The sequence below is a fragment of the Protomyctophum parallelum genome (genome assembly GCF_964188405.1).
Source record: "Protomyctophum parallelum genome assembly, chromosome: 6".
Lineage (NCBI taxonomy): Eukaryota > Metazoa > Chordata > Actinopteri > Myctophiformes > Myctophidae > Protomyctophum > Protomyctophum parallelum.
The window spans coordinates 36,141,493-36,161,492 of record NC_139701.1 but is presented as its reverse complement, the minus strand read 5'-3'; the positions used below and the strand labels follow the sequence as shown (position 1 = coordinate 36,161,492).

The following is a 20,000-nucleotide window of genomic DNA, read 5'->3' as shown; positions in this document are numbered from 1 at the left end:
GAGAGGAAGTTACTTTATGGGCTGGAAGTGGGAAAGGTTGCCTGGGGTTGCGGGAATAACTACGGGCATCTGAAGGGCCTCCTAAAAGGGGGTCCTGTTTAATACACTGTTCCGGGTCAGGGTCAGTGGGGTGGGAGTCAGGGCTGTGGTTCAAAGAGCATGTGTGAGGCTAAAACATGTGTCTCTTTCTCTGTGTGTGTGTGTGTGTGTGTGTGTGTGTGTGTGTGTGTGTGTCATGTGCGCGCGCGTGTGTTAGAGAAAAGAGGCAGAAAGACAGAGATAAACATACAGTAGGCCAATGATTAGTAAAAAAAAAAAGGGAAGTGTTAAACTCGTGTGCATGTTTGTGCATGTGTGTTGATTGAGAAAGTGAACATTTGTGTGGAAAGGAAGAAGAGGAAAACGCGCAGAGGGTGTGTGTGTGTGTGTGTGTGTGTGTGTGTGTGTGTGTGTGGGTGGGTGGGTGGGTGGGTGCGCGCGTGTGCACGTTGCAAGTCGATTAACTCTGCTAATGAGCCAACAATCTGGAATAAATCAACTCCATGTGTACCAATCCCAGCCAATTAAACAGGACATGACTGGCTATACAGTGTCTGGAACCACATATTCATTATACATAATGCATGCACATACACAGACACAGATTTAAAAAACTGTGGTTCATTGGAATCCACGTCGCATACACACAAATACGCAGAACCTCAAAACCTTCCCAAAGGACTCGACTAGCTGGGGGCATGGCGGAGGATAGTGAGGGAGGGGTGTTGTGTGAATTAAAAACGGTGAGGGTGGGGTGAGACGAGGTGGGGGGGTTGGTCTTGTAGATTGGGATGATGATTGAATCCAGACCGTGGCCAGCTCGCCAGCATTGCCCCACTAACTCGAGCACATGCTTTCATTTGGCGAGGCGTTTTTTTATAGACTGACTGACTGGACAGCGGCTTTTCCAGGCTTTCACCGTGCAACAAGGAATTAGGCTCTGATTACTGTCATTCGCCCCCCAGCCCTAACCCACCCCACCCCCCACCCCAACAGCTACTGCTGGCCAGAACACTGTCTGCTATAGTCCAACACACCTGGAGATGGCCTCCAGTGTATAAAACCCATACATCCTGGTTCAGTCCAACTCCTAGAATTGAGGCTAAGCAAACAAAGGATCGAGCCGGTTGAAATAAGCCCCTTTCCTGACCATATATTTAGTCCTTTAGCCCGAGATAATGGAAAAACGAGAAAAAACAAGAATGGGCACAACAGAACCTGGGGAATTTAATAAAAGAATCTGGGTCACGTTAGGAGGAAACCAGTGGGGTTTTAATCCACTCACTTCAGGGGCCGGTGGAAAACAAAACCACAGGTCTTAAGAGCTCACTAAACACTCACTGGCCAGCGTTGCTGCTTTTAGCCTTGAACGGCCCACGTTTAGCTTGTAGGTGTGGGCCTCCTATTGCGTTCATAGTTTGGTCTAGAATTTAGTTCAGACTATCAAGGGAGAGAGACTGTAAAGTGTACAGTGCAGTAGGAGTCTGTAAAGTGCAGTAGGAGTGGTTGCATGTCGGACAGTACTGTCTGTCTGTTTGACTCACTCTGGCTCGCTTCAGGTCAGTGGGGTGGGGAGAGAGAGGTCAGCTGCAAGGAGTGAAGTGTAAATTAAACATGTGGGGTGCACATGCTTGTGCGTGTGTGTGTGTGTGTGTGTGTTAGAGGAGGAGACAGAGAAAGTATGAGTAGCGGCTGTCAAGTTAGGAAGCTGAAAGGAAGACAAAAAGGAGAAGGAGAGACTGATGAAGTGGTTCAAACGTCCAGTACACAGATGCAGGTATGTACAGTATAGAGCCAGAGTCAACAACCTGTACTCTACTGTGTTATAGAGAGAGAGCACAGAAATAAGTCCTACAGGTCAAATACAAAAAGGGCAGAAGACAAAGGGGACAAAAAGTTAGGATGGGAAAAAGAGAATTGATAGGCATGAAGGCAGACAGAGTGTTTTAGGGAGGAGTCCCAAGACTAATGGGTCACGCACGCACACGCACGCACGCACGCACGCACGCACGCACGCACGCACAGACACACACACCCACACACACACACCCACACACACACACACACACACACACACACACACACACACACACAGTTGGCAGACCGTCACTTCCGACCCAATCCTCTCCTTCCCACTCTCTCTCTATCATGATCTCTCTCTCTCTCTCTCTCTCTCTCTCTCTCTCTCCTCTGCCCCGATTCAGAACACACACACGCACACACACATCTCAAAAACAGATATGGTTTGAATAACGTCCTCCTCCGTACATTGGCTTCAGGCTCTCTGTCACTTAATGAAGTTTCCTTCCTTTCTTACTTGGTTGCGTTCACTTAATTTCCTTTCCTCTCCATCATCAGCTGCTTACCTTGCTGTCGTTAGTGCTGTCATCTTTTGTTTTCCTCTGCCATAAGTGATGCCAGATGACCCTAACCCTGTCCAAGTAGCTGTGACATCAGACACCATCAGCACTGAGACGTATGTCATGTACAACATATATTATACTGCTGCTTTAAGGCAGAAACCCAGTATGTCATGTTTTTTATGTGGTTTTCTTTTATCATAAATTAATGCTCAAGTCTGTCTGTGGGTTTTATAAATATTTAACTAATGCAAAGTAACAAGAGCTTGTTACTGTATAATAGTGGTAATAATGGTAATTACGACGGAGCATTAGTCCGACTTGCGGGAACACCGGTCGGACTAGCGCTCGAACATGCGCTGCACCCGTGCTTGCGGTTATGGTTATAGGTTATGGTTAGGTTAGGGTTAGGTTAGGTTGTCGGTCTAATGACTGTCAGACCAATATTAGTGTCGGAACTAAAGCCATGTAACCGAAAAGTAAGGGTTTTGGATACAAGGTTTCCATAAATTCCATTGCAACAGTGAAGCTATTTGCGAGTGTAACCATTGTTCTTTGGGCAGCCAGACAACAAGCCCACTCCACCAGGCCCCACCCAACCCCTCCCTCTTCACGATTCTTTATCCAGGACGTCAACATACAAGCCCTGTAACCTTCAGCAGATGATGGAAGACGGATGAAATGAAATCTAGGAAACAAACCAAGCCGGGGGAATATAATATTCATAATGAAGGATTGAATGGGTTGACTGACTGGCCACATGAATTTTCAATTACAGCAAATCAAAATGGTCGGGCTTCACTACATGAGCCTACTTCAGCAGAGGAGGGTCAGGACGCTGATAGAGGGAAACAGAGCGGCCGTATCCTGCTGGGTTTTGTAGCTGATGTGAGATCATGTATTCCCACCTGGTCGCGGTTGACTGGGGCAGCCATTTTTGTTCAAACCGAGAGCATTATATTATTGGGAGGAATACATCAACACCTGGTAGTATTTCAGGGTATATATGATGTAACTGCAGTAAAAGCACACGTTTGAACACATGCACACTCGCGTGTGCAGTATTGTATACTGTGTGTGTGACTGATACAGTAGAAATGTTAACATTTAAATTAATGTATTTAATTTGAATTAATTAACAATTTCTTTAAAGTAACTCTGTCGAGGCCGAATAGCGAGCACACACGTGTGCGAGCACACACATGGCAGGCACAGGCCTGGGGGCCAGCTTGACTCATCACAACACCATCCACAGGAAAGGAGAGACGGAGGCGAGGAGATGAGTATGGGAAGTTATGGTCCAGATGTGAGGGTTTTGGCTAGCCAGGGGGCTAGGAAGAGAGAGAGAACGAGACAGGAAAAGAGCGGAGTGTGTGTGTGTGTGTGTGTGTGTGTGTGTGTGTGTGTGTGTGTGTGTGTATGCGTGCGTGCGTGCGTGCGTGCATGGGTGCGTGCGTGCATAACTCACCCACACATCTGGAGCCATCTGTGCTGGTGATGTAGCCTCGTGGACAGGTGCAGACGTAGCTGCCTGCAGTGTTGGTGCACTCTCCTCCGTCACACACACCTGGGATGGTGCTGCACTCGTCGATGTCTGAAGCACACACAGACACACACACACCAATATGTAAATGCAGTACCACATATGTTTTTCACATTGCAAGATACAGACTTAGTAGGTGATTATTCTTTATGCAAGTCAAGAAAAATGCTGCGAGGTTCACAAGTTGTTAACGCCTAATAAGATGCAATACTGGGCTTAAATGTATGTTTATTCCATTGGAAGCGTTAGAAACTCCCTTTGAGAATACAAATTCGATCTATGTACACTATGAGCTGATGAAGTAAAAATTAAGTCATGTGTAGAGAAGTGTTTTGGTTAGTCTCCAGTCTGAAACTCTGTGCTTTAAGTCATGCTGCGCTACATTTAACAATCTCTCCAGCACACCTCAGTAGACTTCATAACGTTTAACACAAGTGGCTGACTCACAGTCCTCCAAATGGAAATGGGGAGTTCCCCCAACACCCCCTCCATCTTAATGGGGAGAACTTCCCATAATGCATCATACCAAACCACAGTCCAGCAGCGTGTTCCAGACAGCCAAAGGTTAGAGTCCATGTAACACCACAGAAATAGATACAGTGCTCTTAACATTACAACATTTTCCAAAGTACATGAACCAATAATATAATACGATATGTTTTGCAACCGCATTGTGAGCTTGTAGATCAGCTATGTTCCTCACGTGACACCAGCACACAATGCAGTTTAAACAAGGCTTTAGTGAGACAGTAAATAGAGACTTGAGAAAGCCCGGAGGGACGAAACGTTGTTGTATTAAGGTTGAAATAAAAAGGACGGGGAGCAGAATTATATCGTGTTCTTCAAACAGTAAATAGAGATAACATCAACACAGCAGGCCGCGAGCCTTGAACCCAATAACCCATGATGTTAGGTTAGATCTTTGCTTCATGCAGAGCGCTCAACATGATTGGCTGAGTCTCCACGGCAGCCCATGAGTCAGTATTGCTAATAAAACATGTTGAAATTGTGCAATTACGTACAGGAAGGCAACCTATGACTGCTGTCCGTTTAGATGCGCGTGGGTATTAACTTCAAACCAAGGCCCGTCGTTATACTGAGAAACACTTAAAATGAGTCACTCGAGGGAAAAGCAATATTATTAGTCGGGAACAGAGCATTATTCTTTCACGCCGGTCTGTATGGGTTGGCAACCGTCAGGGCTGTGCCAAACTGCCAACCCATACAGACCAACCTAGGGTTTGGTATACCTGGCTAACAGCGCTTGGCAAGGCCCACCTCGGTGTGGTGCTCTTTATGACGGTATATATTAGGACATATTTATTATTATTCAGTATGAGGGGCCCCCCTTGCTGCCCCACGACGGTGTAAACTTAAAGTGTGGTTCCAGGAAGAAGTATTGGGTTTTTATGATGTGTCACGCTTATTTATATGCATACATAATCACTGCCCCGCTATGGGGCATAATTACAACATGCGGGTGTACCGAGTAGACACAGGGTGTGTGGAGAATGGACAGTTAGCATGGGAGGAGGTGGAGCGTGTGAGCGTGTGTCTGGGACAGCAGGGAGCGGGTGTACAGTAACAGTTAGTGGTGTGTGTGTGTGGTGTCAACGACGGTGGATGTGGGTGTGTGTGTTTCGAGGAGTCTTAAAGAAAGAGAGAACCGTACATCAGCGTGTTTGCTCTGATCTTTCCTTGCGTGTGTGTGTTTCTCTCTGTGTGCGTGACGACGCCCGCTGCGGGGAGCTAAGAGGCTGTTCCTCCCCTGCTGACTACTGTCCGACAGCACCGGTAAAAGGCCCTGTTGAGGCCGTAAACGCTCCCAGCCAAGTAAACCTTGTGTCAGCAGCAGCAGTAGACGCTATACCAGACTGTACACTCTACACACAGACAGACATACTGCAAGACTGCAGGATCAAACATCTGCCACCTGGATAAATGACCACTGCCCCGCCATCAAAGCCACAACGTCTGCGTATGTCTGCTTGTGTGCGTGTGTATGTGTGCGTGTGCGCACGTGCGTGCGTGCGTTTGTGTGTGTGTAGGGAGGGAGGTTGCATATGTGTGTGCATGAACTGTTGGCACGTGGCAGTAAGTAAAATTACCTTACATAATGCATCATTTATATCATTGTACAAAGTGGGAAAAGGTGTGGTTGCAATACATAATGTGTGTATTTTTTTAACACCGCAAATATGTGTGTCTGACTGCATGTGTCAAAGCAGCGGGGAGGTCTCTGTGTGTGTGTGTGTGTGTGTGTGTGTGTGTGTGTGTGTGTGTGTGTGTGTGTGTGTGTGTGTGTGTGTGCACGCATGTGTGCACGCATGTGTGTAATGAGAAAGTCTCCCAGATGCCGTAAGCGCTTCTTTGTTCAGTTCTAACAGCTGGTTTTGGGCCAAAAGGCTGTATTTATGGAAAGAAAATGGAGGGAGTGAAAAAGGAGAAGGATAGGGGGAAAGAGAGGTGGAGGGGGGAAAGAAAGACATATTGTGAGGCATATATGTGAGCTAAAAAGGGACTCTGGAACCAGGTGGGTTGTTAATTATGCCCTAAACCATCAGGCAGCCCTTGACATCTTAACTGCAATTTATCTCAACCACTACCAAAACTCCGCTTTAAGTCAACTGGGCCAGCTTTCACTGAGTGAGGCTGTGTTTGTGCATTAACTACGAGGGCATTTCCATAAAAACGTCTCTCCCCGAGGATCTGAACTGATTGTCTGCGAGATTGCACCAAATGTGGGTTCCCTGCAGATTCGCGATTAAAGATATTAACTATTTGTTTCCCCCAGTACATCAGCTGTACACAGTCGAATCCTCTGTGATCATAATCACTACTCTACAAATTGAACCAAATCGACTGATAAGGGTCTGTGACTCCATATGGATCTATAACTATAATATCCATTTGGAGAAATGTAAAAGCCTGAGTTTTAGTGGTTCTCAAACCAATGGATTTGGCCGCCGACCCAATCTCAAAACATTTTGTTCCAGGGCCCTGTAGGACAGTGATTCCCAAACTTTTTCATGTCAAGGAACCCCAAATTGACACTAATTAGCCCGCGGACCCCCATTTGAAAAGATATGCCAGGGACAGACCCCCCATAAGCGTTAGGCTACGGACCCCCATTTAATGGCATTTCTATCTCTGAGACCCCAATTTATATTGTAAAACTTAAGTTAATTTAACTCTGAGAGTGTACAAATGGTCCATTTGGTTCCATTTGTACACACTCTGAGTTACAGACCCATAAGGGTTCATTTGGTTCCTAACTATCATTTAGCTGGGGACCCCCTGGAACTCCCTCAAGGACCCCTGGGGGTCCCCGGACCCCACTTTGGGAACCACTGCTGTAGAAGATGTGAGTTGATCAATTTGGTCCGGACAGAATAGCAGATCTACAAGCTCGTAGCGCTATGAGCTTGTATATCTGCTATTTTTGAATAGCCAAAGTAAAAAAAAGAATGGTTAAATGTTTAAAATTTAAAGTGACACAGATGCTTTCCAGATTTTATTGGGTTAAATTAAATTAACATACATAAATTAAGACTCAAGATTTTGCAGTGTCGAACGTAGATCTCAGTTCTGTGAGGAAAGTGTCCCCCCCCCCCCCCCCCTCTGCCCACTTTGAGTCAACCACACAATGATGATTCACAGCTAGATCCGCTTTGGGGTTGGGGCCCAATTTACTAGAGTTCAACTTGTAAAATGAAACTGTATTTGAGTTGAGCAGCAATTTTCTTTTCCACTAAGTCCAATCTCTTTCATACAAAATGAATATATGAAAACAAGAGTGTGAGAAATGTCCTAAACTGCTTACATTTAAATTGAATCACTCTCCTTCCTGTGGCATTAAGGTGCGTTCAGACTTGAATTTAAATATTGGCCTCGGTTTGGTCCCGTTTGTGCTGCGCCAGGTCGAGCCACGCCCGTTTGCGGCGCTCGCGCAGCTTCTCGTCTTTGCATTGACTTTGTATGTAATCGTGCCGATGTAACCATCCAAGTCTGAACGCACCTTTAGAGGAATAAAATCAAGAAATGTGGCTGCCTGGCTGGGAAATAAACAACAGCAGCAGTGTGCGTGTGCGTGCGTGTGTATCTGTCGTGCACATGCATTTCTATGCAATTCTACAGGTCTCTTACCCCGGAGTGACCCCAAGGCTCCCTCCCAGCTGTTCTCTTCTCACTCGCCACATATTAATCAGTTTACTGAGGCAAGTAATGAGACTAAACGAGATAGGGGGGTGGTCTCTACAATTAATGAGCATGTTAATGGACATTTGATTAAGCGTTTTTAGACCAAATGTGTGTGCATTTATATGTACTCTCTGTTTGTAGTTGTATGTGTTTCAAATGTCTGTCTGTGTCTGCATGCGTGTCGGCGTTTGTACATGCATGCATGTTGTATTATTAGTTTCTATAAAATTCGCAGCTCCTGGTGTGCTGATAATGACTACGCCTGCCCTAGTTCAGCCAACAGTGTCTTTTGGGATGCTACGATTGCACAACCCTCTTGGTATTGTAGGCAACGGTTGGAATGTGACTACAAGGTCCCCACCCAAACCGTGCTCAGCACCTCCAGTCTGCTTACTGTAAGTAACGAGGCATGGACTTGACCCAAAACCACAACACAACCCTGGGATTCATATGAATCCAGTGATGTCATCCCCCTCAGTTTCCTCATTGACTCATTGGAGCATAAATTATGAATCGGGGACATGAGCCTCATGCATCTCCGCTCTAATAGCCTGTCATGGATCTGGAAGAGGTAACTGCAGTTTCCAGTCACAGTCACAGCTTAGAATGTATGACACACTTCGAGTTCTTATCTTTTCTGGCTACGTTTTGGGGTTCAGTATCTCGAACGCTGTTACAAAACTACAGTCGACAGTTCAGTCTTGGCCTTGTTCAGTAGACTGTCATGTCATCTGGCCAGAACAGTTTAAGAGCTTTCGGTCATCCTCCCCAGAAGACTGAGAACACATAGGCTTCGGTCCAAGAGCCACAACCCCCGCTAGGCTAACTGTCCAAGAGCCACAACCCCCGCTAGGCTAACTGTCCAAGAGCCACAACCCCCGCTAGGCTAACTGTCGGCTGTTTTCCCTGCTGGGCATCGTTTAAATTCCGTCCAATCAACACATAGTAATGTGACCCCACTCCGCGCTAAGTGTGTCTGTCCAACTAGACTCATGCTCAATCCACATCTCAATGTGTCCACACCATTAACCCATTCTGACCTGAGATCAGATTCTAAAAATGTCTTCTACATCCTGACAGTTATCATTCTGACCTGAGATCAGATTCTAAAAATGTCTTCTACATCCTGACAGTTATCATTCTGACCTGAGATCAGATTCTAAAAATGTCATCTACATCCTGACAGTTTTCTGAAAAAGCTATGTTTCTATGTCAGTCGTTCTTTGATTTTTCAAGAAATAGCAGACCGACAAGCTCGTAGCGCGCCACTCGGTGGCGCGCTATGAGCTTGTAGATCTGCTATTTTTAAATAGCTAAAGCAGCCATAAGTAATGCTAACAACAAAAAGGGGTTCCCGCCCCTTTGTGGACTTTACACAAACTATAGGTTACTGGCGTCAGTGCAAAATCCTCAACCTGTCTCTCCCCACTCCCAGTAACTCAAAATCGAATTTTAATTATAAATTAAATCAACACCGAATTCAATTGAGCTCGCAAAAGACAAATGTACAAGGACAAGTAGACCTTGACTTAAGTTGTTACCGTCTCTGTCGGGCAGAAACCATCACCCTTTTTATTTTTTTAATATATAAATCAGTGGTATTAAACACCCTTTACGTCTGTGCCTCTGTCTAAACCTCCTATCTCCAATGGATCCTCACACTGTCGGTCAAACCACGTACAGGAAACTTTGGAAATAGGTGATAGATAACTGCTCGGTTAGGACAGCTTCTTTATGAACAGAATGGGTTTTATAACATCCAACGCTGTCGTTTGATTTAGTTGAAATTGCTAATTGAATATGTGCTGTACAGTTGTTGTGTATGATATTGTGCATAAAGTCTAAAACTAAGTTTACCTCAGGGTAATACAAGGTGCTATAGCCTACTTGTTATAGCTAAGGTAAGGAAAACCTTACCTTAAAAAGATAAATTATTGTCCATTTTATAGTTCCAATCCAACTAAAATATTGAGAAGCACCAAGTGGGGTGTCAAAACTATTGACATGACAGTAGGGGTGTATGTATAGGGGCAGGGGGTGTATGTATGCCAGCTTCATATTAGCATTTTGATGCGGCATTCAAGGTATTTGGGAACACAATGTTCAGACTGGAGCTGCTCTATCAATATATGTGGCAATGCATAAGGCTCTTACCTTCACATTTGTGACTGGTCTCACTCTGGCGGTGGCCAGCAGGGCATTTACACTCATAGGATCCCACCGTGTTGATGCAGTTGCCTCCTGCACAAAGACCTGGCACGGCCTGGCACTCGTCCACGTCTGACAGACGGAGATGTAAGAGAAAGGAGCAGACAAACAAGAGGGGGAGAAGGGGAAAGAAGCAGAGAGAAACTCTTAAGTCCATATAAATCAAATAAACATTTAAAACTGCCCTAGTTTAGACGAATAAAGTTAATAGCTTCTGCAGAGCATATACTGAAATGTACTTTCTCCTGGTTTAAGAGATGCCCCCTATGCAGCGCTCTTAATAAGCTGAAAACTACTAAAGCTTTACTGCACACTAACACAAAGTCATACAGACTACAGAGTCCATAAAATACATCATTTAGGTGGGGTCTCTGTGGTTTCGAGTACTCTGTACTTCATTACAATACATTTACAACACTGTAATCAATCATAAAAATGATGCATGGAACATATTTGCTCTCGGCCACTAAGACATTGTCGGCCACTCTCAGACATTTTGAAATAGGGTGTGGGGAGGAGAGAACAGGGAATAACTTGGTAAGACCACTACCAGACAGCCCAACTGCAGTTCTTGTTTGAACAGGAAATGGCTTCAAATATAAACATATTTCCCAGTATTCAATATGAGTCACTGCTGTCTACTGGGGATATGTCAGTGGGTTGGTTCTGGAGTAGTCGTGGTGAGAGGGAAACCTCTGATCCTTCCTAGGTCATCACCCACGCATGCACGCACGCACGCACGCATGCATGCATGCATGCACACACACACACACACTCACACACACACACACACACATACGGCTTACTTCACCTCAGTGCCAGTCAGTAAGCGGGATGTTGGCAGTGATTGGAAAGGTGCAGCCAAGGCCTCCACAAGCACACATGCACACAAGCTGGCAGGCACGCGCGCACACATGTGGACATTCTGCACGCACGCACACACACAAACACACACGCACACACACACACACACACACACACGCACACACACACACACACACACACACACACACACACACAGGCTGTTTCTAATCATTCAAATACCTTCAACTTCTGCTCCTTTTTAACAAAGGCTGGAAATACAGTATCTTATGGTGTTGAGGAACACTCTTTGCCAACGGCTGAGCAAGAGAGAGAGAGAGAGAGAGAGAGAGAGAGAGAAGGAGATAGAGAGGACTGGCCAACATCCTGATGCAGCTTGGAATGCAACCCTTACATTTGGATTCATGGTCATGTGTGCTTTGTACTGCTGCCAGCAAGACTCTGCTCGAGGCTCTCAAGCGATTAGGTGTCTCCTTTGGTCTGTGTGGGTTTGTGTGTGTAAGAGTTAGAGAGAGAGTGAGAGAGAGACAGAGGTGGCAAGAGAGTGGAATATAAAGAGAGAGAGAGAGAGAGAGAGAGAGAGAGAGAGACTGATTTTTAGAGTAAGATAAATCGATGGGAACAGAACTGGGTAAATCTCATGACTGCTCAGACTCCCCGGTCTGTTTAAACTTTTTGGGCAGTAGAAAAAGTGTATAAAGACCTCAAGTGATGTCTGAGAATATTGCGAATGATGGCCCAGTGGTGTAACGCTTTGGTATCGCTTATTGAAGAATTTCCGTTTATTTATCAGGTTGGCACCACCAACATGGTGGTTGATACGTCGTTAGATCATCAGCATTAAAGTGGGGTACTAGCCCCAATACTAATATGTGTTTAAAGGCAAATATTGGAATGGGAATTCCAATACTGTAACCTTATATAGTTAAATATGATCATTTGTAATACTTGGCTTTAATGGCTTGTGTGCCTCAGAGCCTTTTATATAGTGAGAGGAGGCTGTATCCCTTTGCCCTACATGTCATCATTGTCATGACTTATTACACTGCTCTCAACAGGTTGAAAATGAGAACAGTATATGGTCTAAAAAGAAACCACTTTCGATGAGGGCGTTAGCTCTCGAGACATGTACCGGTCCATTACAATCCCCCCGGAGAGGTAGGGTGGGTCCATGTGCGTGGTACTGGGCTGGGGGCCGACTGAGAACCTAGCTGGGCAACATGCAACTACAACTGCATAGGGACATGACCTCTGTATGTGTCATATATTGACATGACCTCTGTATGTGTCATATATTGACATGACCTCTGTATGTGTCATATATTGATGTAGGCTTATTGCCTCGTCAAGTGGTCAGGCATGAAGTTAATTAGATGGGCTTGAAGAGAGGACTGAGTGCAAGACACGCACGCACGCACGCACAGAGACAGAATTAGTTTACACTTTACACAGACAGACACTGGTCTGAGGTCTGAGGTCTCGAGCAGGAGGATGTTGATGGAGGAAGGTGAAACTCGGTTCATACTGTATTTGCACTCCATCTCTTTCTCTTTTGTTCTCGGTTTTATCCCGTCTCTCCCATTCGACTTTGAAGTCCAATACTGCTGTATGCAGCTGTGTGCATGTGTGGTCTGCTAAACACTGATAAGCAAATTATCAACAGTGTGTATACAAACTGTGTCAGACAGGAAACTATTCATGTGCTACAATGAGTCTGCTCTCTGCTTCCATGGATAATGTTGTTACTAATATTATGATCTTCAGTCAAGTGTTCTGTTGACTGGCACATGGAAATGCTAGACCTGGTTTCAAACAAAAGAATATGCAGCAGAAACTCATACCCTCCTTATGGAAAACATAAGTGAGGAGCTTAAATATGCTGATATTAGCATACGGGTACTATCTTTTGACAGTGAAAAGAGTAACCCTTTGTAATCACCAGCATTTTGATTAGAAGCTGTACATTTAATTATCCCGTTTGTATTTGTATTTGTATTATTTTGTAATTTAATGAAAATCGTTTCAAATAGGGGTATTCCCTTTGTTCTCTCTGATCTGAACGCTGGGTGCATTGGGGCGGCATGTTGTTGTTCATTTGCTGATTTATGTTGATATGTGTGTTTTGGGGTAACATGGGACTGTGACGGGTATTTGTTCTGAATGGGATCACCCAGACTCTGTCGTCTCCTTGGTGTCCAGTCACTGTGTGTGGTAGTACTGTACTGTACTGTACTGTGCTCTGTCATACAACAGGGCTGTGGTAGTACTGTACTGTACTGTGCTCTGTCATACAACAGGGCTGTGGTAGTACTGTACTGTACTGTACTGTGCTCTGTCATACAACAGGGTTGTGGTAGTACTGTACTGTACTGTACTGTGCTCTGTCATACAACAGGGCTGTGGTAGTACTGTACTGTACTGTGCTCTGTCATACAACAGGGCTGTGGTAGTACTGTACTGTACTGTGCTCTGTCATACAACAGGGTTGTGGTAGTACTGTGCTTTGTAGCTCAGTGGCCTTGTGGTTAGAGTGTCCACCCTGAGACTGGGAGGTCGGGGTTCAATCCCCGGCCGGGTCATACCAAATACTCTAAAAATGGGACCCAATGCCTCCCTGCTTGACACTCAGCATCAAGGGTTGGATTGGGGGTAAGTCCCTGCGACATACTAGCGTCATGTCCAGGGGATGTACTTGTACATCAAGCTGCCTCACGGAGATAGGCTCCTGCCCTATGGGCCTCATGGCTACAGAAACAGGAGATAGGCTCCTGCCCTATGGGCCTCATGGCTACAGAAACAGGAGATAGGCTCCTGCCCTATGGGCCTCATGGCTACAGAAACAGGAGATAGGCTCCTGCCCTATGGGCCTCATGGCTACAGAAACAGGAGATAGGCTCCTGCCCTATGGGCCTCATGGCTACAGAAACAGGAGATAGGCTCCTGCCCTATGGGCCTCATGGCTACATAAACAGGAGATAGGCTCCTGCCCTATGGGCCTCATGGCTACATAAACAGGAGATAGGCTCCTGCCCTATGGGCCTCATGGCTACAGAAACAGGAGATAGGCTCCTGCCCTATGGGCCTCATGGCTACAGAAACAGGAGATAGGCTCCTGCCCTATGGGCCTCATGGCTCCTGCCCTATGGGCCTCATGGCTACAGAAACAGGAGATAGGCTCCTGCCCTATGGGCCTCATGGCTACATAAACAGGAGATAGGCTCCTGCCCTATGGGCCTCATGGCTACAGAAACAGGAGATAGGCTCCTGCCCTATGGGCCTCATGGCTACAGAAACAGGAGATAGGCTCCTGCCCTATGGGCCTCATGGCTACAGAAACAGGAGATAGGCTCCTGCCCTATGGGCCTCATGGCTACAGAAACAGGAGATAGGCTCCTGCCCTATGGGCCTCATGGCTACAGAAACAGGAGATAGGCTCCTGCCCTATGGGCCTCATGGCTACAGAAACAGGAGATAGGCTCCTGCCCTATGGGCCTCATGGCTACAGAAACAGGAGATAGGCTCCTGCCCTATGGGCCTCATGGCTACAGAAACAGGAGATAGGCTCCTGCCCTATGGGCCTCATGGCTCGGCAAGGTTACTTACTACTGTGCTTTGTGCTCCGTCACACAACAGGGTTGTGTGGCAAAAACAAAAACTCTACCAGCTCAATGACGGCAATGCACTTATGATTGATTGGAGCACAAGGTCGTGGTGCGTCATCAGGTCTGATTTCAACCCCGCCCAAAATATCATAACAAGATTCTGTAAAACACAGTTCCCAGAATGTTTACCCGTTTTCAGCCATGACAATTTAACATGCACGATGTGTTTATAAACAAATCATTGAATTTACTTCCCGAGGGTCTTAACCACTTAAACATCCTTATTGTGGGGAAGACTGTTGCAGAAAACAGCCAATCGACGAGCGGCTATTTTCAGCGAGAGCTTTCCCCACGTTAACAGAAAACGGAAAAGACACTATGAGGGACTTCATTCAACCATATAGGGGTTACGTGGTTCAGTAGGTACTGTAAAGGTACATTACTTCCCCAAAAATGGCCTCCCTGAACACTGAGGTGTAAAAAAACATGAAAACGTCATTGTTTATACTCCTGCCGTGTGCATATATTTCGTACCCATGGTATTCAGAATATGCCGTTTTGTCGTGTGCGGTGGGGTATTGGTGACGGGGACATCAAGGTACATATACACACAGTCCGTAAGCAGGATGTGAGCTCGTGTCTGGACGTCTGTGTGCATGTAAACTCACTCCGTGTTGTTGATTCTGGGCAGGGGATGTTGTTTGAACCGCAGCTGAGATGCCGACAGATAAAGTGATGGTTACGCGGTTTGTTGTGGTGACACAGCTTGTGCTCGTTTGGAAGTGTCCACGTCGTGTACATACGTGTGTAGGTCTGTCTACGTGTACATATGTGTGTGCTCAATATGTGTGCGCCCACAAGACGATCCGCCAGGTGTGTTCATAATCTGCACATGGTGTGTGTGTGTGTGTGTGTGTGTGTGTCTGTGTGCGTGCGTGCGTGCGTGCGTGCGTGCGTGCGTGCGTGCGTGCGTGCGTGAGAGTGCATGGATGAGTTATTGAATGAGAGACAGAGAAACAGATACAGGGAAAACAAGAGATATGTAGAGAGAGAGACAGGTAGAGAGAGAGAGAGAGAGAGAGAGAGAGAGAGAGAGACACACAGAGAGAGAGACAGAGAGAGAGAAACAGACGGGTAACATTGTTCATTCTACAGACCTTGGCAGGCTCCAGTGCGAATGTTGGGGATGAACCCTCGCCTACACGGGTGTGGCTGGGCGGGGCACTGCTCACAGGGGTGGCCCCACGCCCGGCCAATGGTGGCGCAGCAGAGGGTCTTGGTGCAGACGATGCCACTCAGCTGACCCTGACACATCTGGTTGTTCACCTGGGTGAAGCAAGGCCCGGTCCGGTAGTCTGGAGCACAAGGGAGACATCATTCATCATAATGTGTTCATTATTAATGTAATAATTCACTCTGTTTGTTTTCTCCAAAACAGCAGGAGCTAAAGTTGCTGGAATCCTACAAAGGATATTATGGGGGAATTTCATTTAAAATGATACAAAAAAAAGAGACAGCCACAAACTTATCTTAACTATGGTTTCTTTGGAGAACATATAACTGTAGTAGAAAATGTAGGTCAAAAATAAGTACATTGTTATAAAGTCAATCCACAGAGAAGATTGTGTGCACATCTCAATGTCTATATTTAGGCCAGGTGCTGGATGTCAGGCATCAATGTAAACATCTTCATCTGGCATTATTTGCCTGATGAAGATCTAGTCGAAAACTCGAAACGTTGCAATTTGTTTCCTCTAAATAAAGTAAGTCTCATGGAGCTCTAGAAACTAGTGTGCGGATGTTCTTTCTCTTCCTCTATAAAGTCAATCCCACATAATATCTGAATTATAATCTTTCCTTCCTTTTTTTCCCCCTTTTTTAAACAAAACAGATGTATACAGTAGAGCTTTTGTTTTTAACTAAATATTCCCTTCAAATGGAAAAAAGAGTAATGGCAGTGAAAAGGCATGTTTATACAGCTTTAACCACTTGAATCCATTGCGTTTCTGGGCATGTCGTAATAGGTGAAGATTCTGTGAAGATAGGAGATCTATACAAGCTCACAATGAGACATATTGTGAGCTTGTAGATCAGCTATTTAGTGTATAGGGTAAAACAAAAATGGGGCAAATATAGACCCCTGGGGGAACCCACTAACCCAGGGTTTAAGAAGTGGTTAAAAGGTGATTTGAGGATAGACAACACAATACTTTTTCCACTTCTGCACCATTTGATTGAACTTTACTATCCTTTGGATAAGAATTCATTCATTCTTTCTTTCATTCATCCATTCAAAGCTCAAATCCTTCACATCCTCACAAAGGTCATAGGTATAAACCTAAAATGGGGCATACCGTAGTTTAGATAATTTTAAATTAAGAGCAGAGTGCTAGAGTTGCTATGACTCTAAACTGCTAAAGTTAACCAAGTGGGCTGATGTATGCTGAGCTGAAGCACATTCCACAGTGTTAACTCTGGCGTGGAGCTGAACAGTGGTGGCTTCTATTTCCAAGGATGTAATAAGATAATCCACCTAATAAGAGGGTGGGATCGCTAGTTCCCATCAATAACAATTATCGCATGGCAAACATTCCTGTAGGTATTTCCACACTGCTTAACCAAACCAAACCAAACTGAACTCCTGAACTTCGAAGCACTGCTTAGTAAACATATTTGAAAAATACTGTTCAAAGGAAAGAAGCCTGCTTGTCTAAGGAGTAAGGACCAGGACCTGCCGCAGCGGTGTCCCATCAGAACTATCCAACCTGTATGGTCCAGTTCAGGAAACTATCTAATTAGCCGGACCATACCAAACGGAACCAGACTGAGCTCTCCACTCAGCATCAGGTGTTTGAATATGTCACATTCATCCTGATTTCACAGGAAAGTTGAAGACAAAGTGCAAGGTACAAAATGTTGGTACCTTGCCCGCACGCTGCACTGCAGTTAGCAAACTAACAACATAATCACGTTAACTGCACTTCAGGAATCAGACACAATGACCTCATGCTGAAACCATTTTCAGCAAATATCATGTCCGTTCTTCAGTCACACGTAATAGAACTCAACGGTGCACCTAATGTCGGCTTCCCCCCACAGCGGAGGCCCTTATTAAGTTCACTGCGGCGGCGCCAAAACTAATACAGTCTTCATTAAAAAGGTAGATCGCCAAGATTGTCACAGTGGAGATTAAAAAGACGCTATATACACCGTTGGGAAAGACTGTGACAGCCACGGTAACCTGAGATGTGGGGAACCGGAGCCTGCAGTCAGAAGAACACAATGAGGTCCACACAGAGACAAACAGGGTTCAGTGGTGGTGTGTCTTGTGCTGTGGGATTCCTCCACTAGCCCTTATTGCTTCCTTGTGCTACATGAAAGCTAAATCACATCCATTTGACGTTGACAGGGAATGAGGGAGGATGAGGGAGAGAAAGAGATGGGGATGGGGGAATAAAGTAGGTCAAACTGATCATGCAGAACGAAGATTTAGGCTCATGCCAGCCCACCTCAAGTTTCTGTCTGTCTGTCTGTCTGTCTGTCTGTCGCACACGCACACGCACACGCACACGCACACGCACACGCACACACACACACACACACACACACACACACACACACACACACACACACACACACACCAGTGACCTGACAATCTTTTCTGTACAATTTGTGGCCAGGAATGCAAGTCTCCCCCCCTGAGCAGCTGAGACCTACTGCTGAGCTCCGGACCACTCACATCTGGGTTGGATTAATGTGGCCTGCATAGTCGGCACAGCAGAGGGACAACCTCTGGCCCAGATGTGTCCGCACGTACGCACCAACGAATGCACGCACACGCACACGCACACACACACACACACACACACACACACACACACACACACAATGCTGCAGCTTATGTCTTTTTGGTGTATTCAGAGGCCTGAAGTGAATCCTATTCATGCATTTTGTGGACAGTAGCGGTGTAGTACCCGTTAACAGAGAGAGTACTTGGAGGCCAGTCTGAAGCCCTGTGGAACTCCACATTTGGGACAGCTGACTGTGATGTCATCTCCATTGTTGCACATGGGTATATCTGGGCTAAGTGGGACGCCAACATTTACTCACACATGATGTGTAGTTTGTACAATCAGTGATCCTCTTCCTTGGACCCTCAACATACAATGCATACGGCACTGGTGGAAAAAGTACTCACATTTATTAATTAGGTAAAAATATCAATACTGCAATGTAGAACTACTCCGTTACAAGTAAAAGTCTGGAATGTACTTGAGTAAAAGTACAAAAGTATCGGCATCAAAATGTACTTAAAGGTATATTCAGTGATTTCACTTAATTCAAATATCACTTATTTTTTTGTTTTGTTGTGATAATCCTCCCTACTATAGAGTGTGCTGACCATATAAGAAGTTCCTCCCTGTCCCCAGTTAACCCCTGGGGGTCAAAAAAACGTACCGTTTTTGACTCTCTATCCTGATTGGGCGAAAGGCTGGGTCCCACAGCCAAAAACGAAACCTAAGGTTTTTTGAGTGAAATCACTGAATATACCTTTAAAGTACTAAAAGTAAAAGTGCTCATTATGCAGAAATGTCCCATTTCAAGTTTTCAAATGAATACTTTTGTTTTGAAAATAGCAGATATACAAGCTCACAATGTGTCGCATCTGAAGTGATTAATGTATATTTTGTAATAGCAATACAAGTAACTAGTAACTAAAGTTACTAGTAGTGGACAATATTTGTAAAATAAGTTTTTGAACACGATTAGTAAGGTCAGGTCTATGACATCATATTGATGACATCATCAGGGTACTTCTCGGGGCACGGCACTCCCTCAGATTGTCGGCGGCTAGGTGCGCCAAGGTTGTAGTCGGTTCTCGAGATATTTGAACTACAGACAGACGGACACAGATTTTGCACATTTATAGTAGGATTATTATTACTATAGTAACATTTATCAAAGCTAAGTTACAGAGTGCTTTACATAAAACTGAAAAAAAAGTATCGAATAAAATCAGCAACAGAATCATGCATCCACATTTGGTACCAGATGGTTTATGAACAACATAAGAAAGGCGGGTTAAGCAACAGAGAATGAGACTAAATGAGAGAAAAAAGTTGAAAGAAGAAGTCGGGGAAAAATAAGGCATATTTGGGTATTGGCTGTGGGCTATAGTCATTACATCTCTGATGTTGAGAAATAGAGAGACACTGAAGCCAGTGA

At 45.3% G+C, this 20,000-nt stretch overlaps 1 protein-coding gene across 1 annotated transcript in view; it reads right to left on the bottom strand.

Moving 5' to 3' along the window:
• Positions 1–20,000, bottom strand: part of fbn2b (fibrillin 2b) — an 89,026-nt gene that overhangs the window by 38,843 nt on the left and 30,183 nt on the right. The window contains exons 7-9 of the mRNA XM_083767834.1: positions 15,932–16,129; positions 10,297–10,422; positions 3,868–3,993 (exon numbers count right to left, since the gene is read on the bottom strand). Coding sequence (XP_083623960.1) covers positions 3,868–3,993; positions 10,297–10,422; positions 15,932–16,129 — 450 coding nt within the window. The remainder of the gene's footprint in view (positions 1–3,867; positions 3,994–10,296; positions 10,423–15,931; positions 16,130–20,000) is intronic.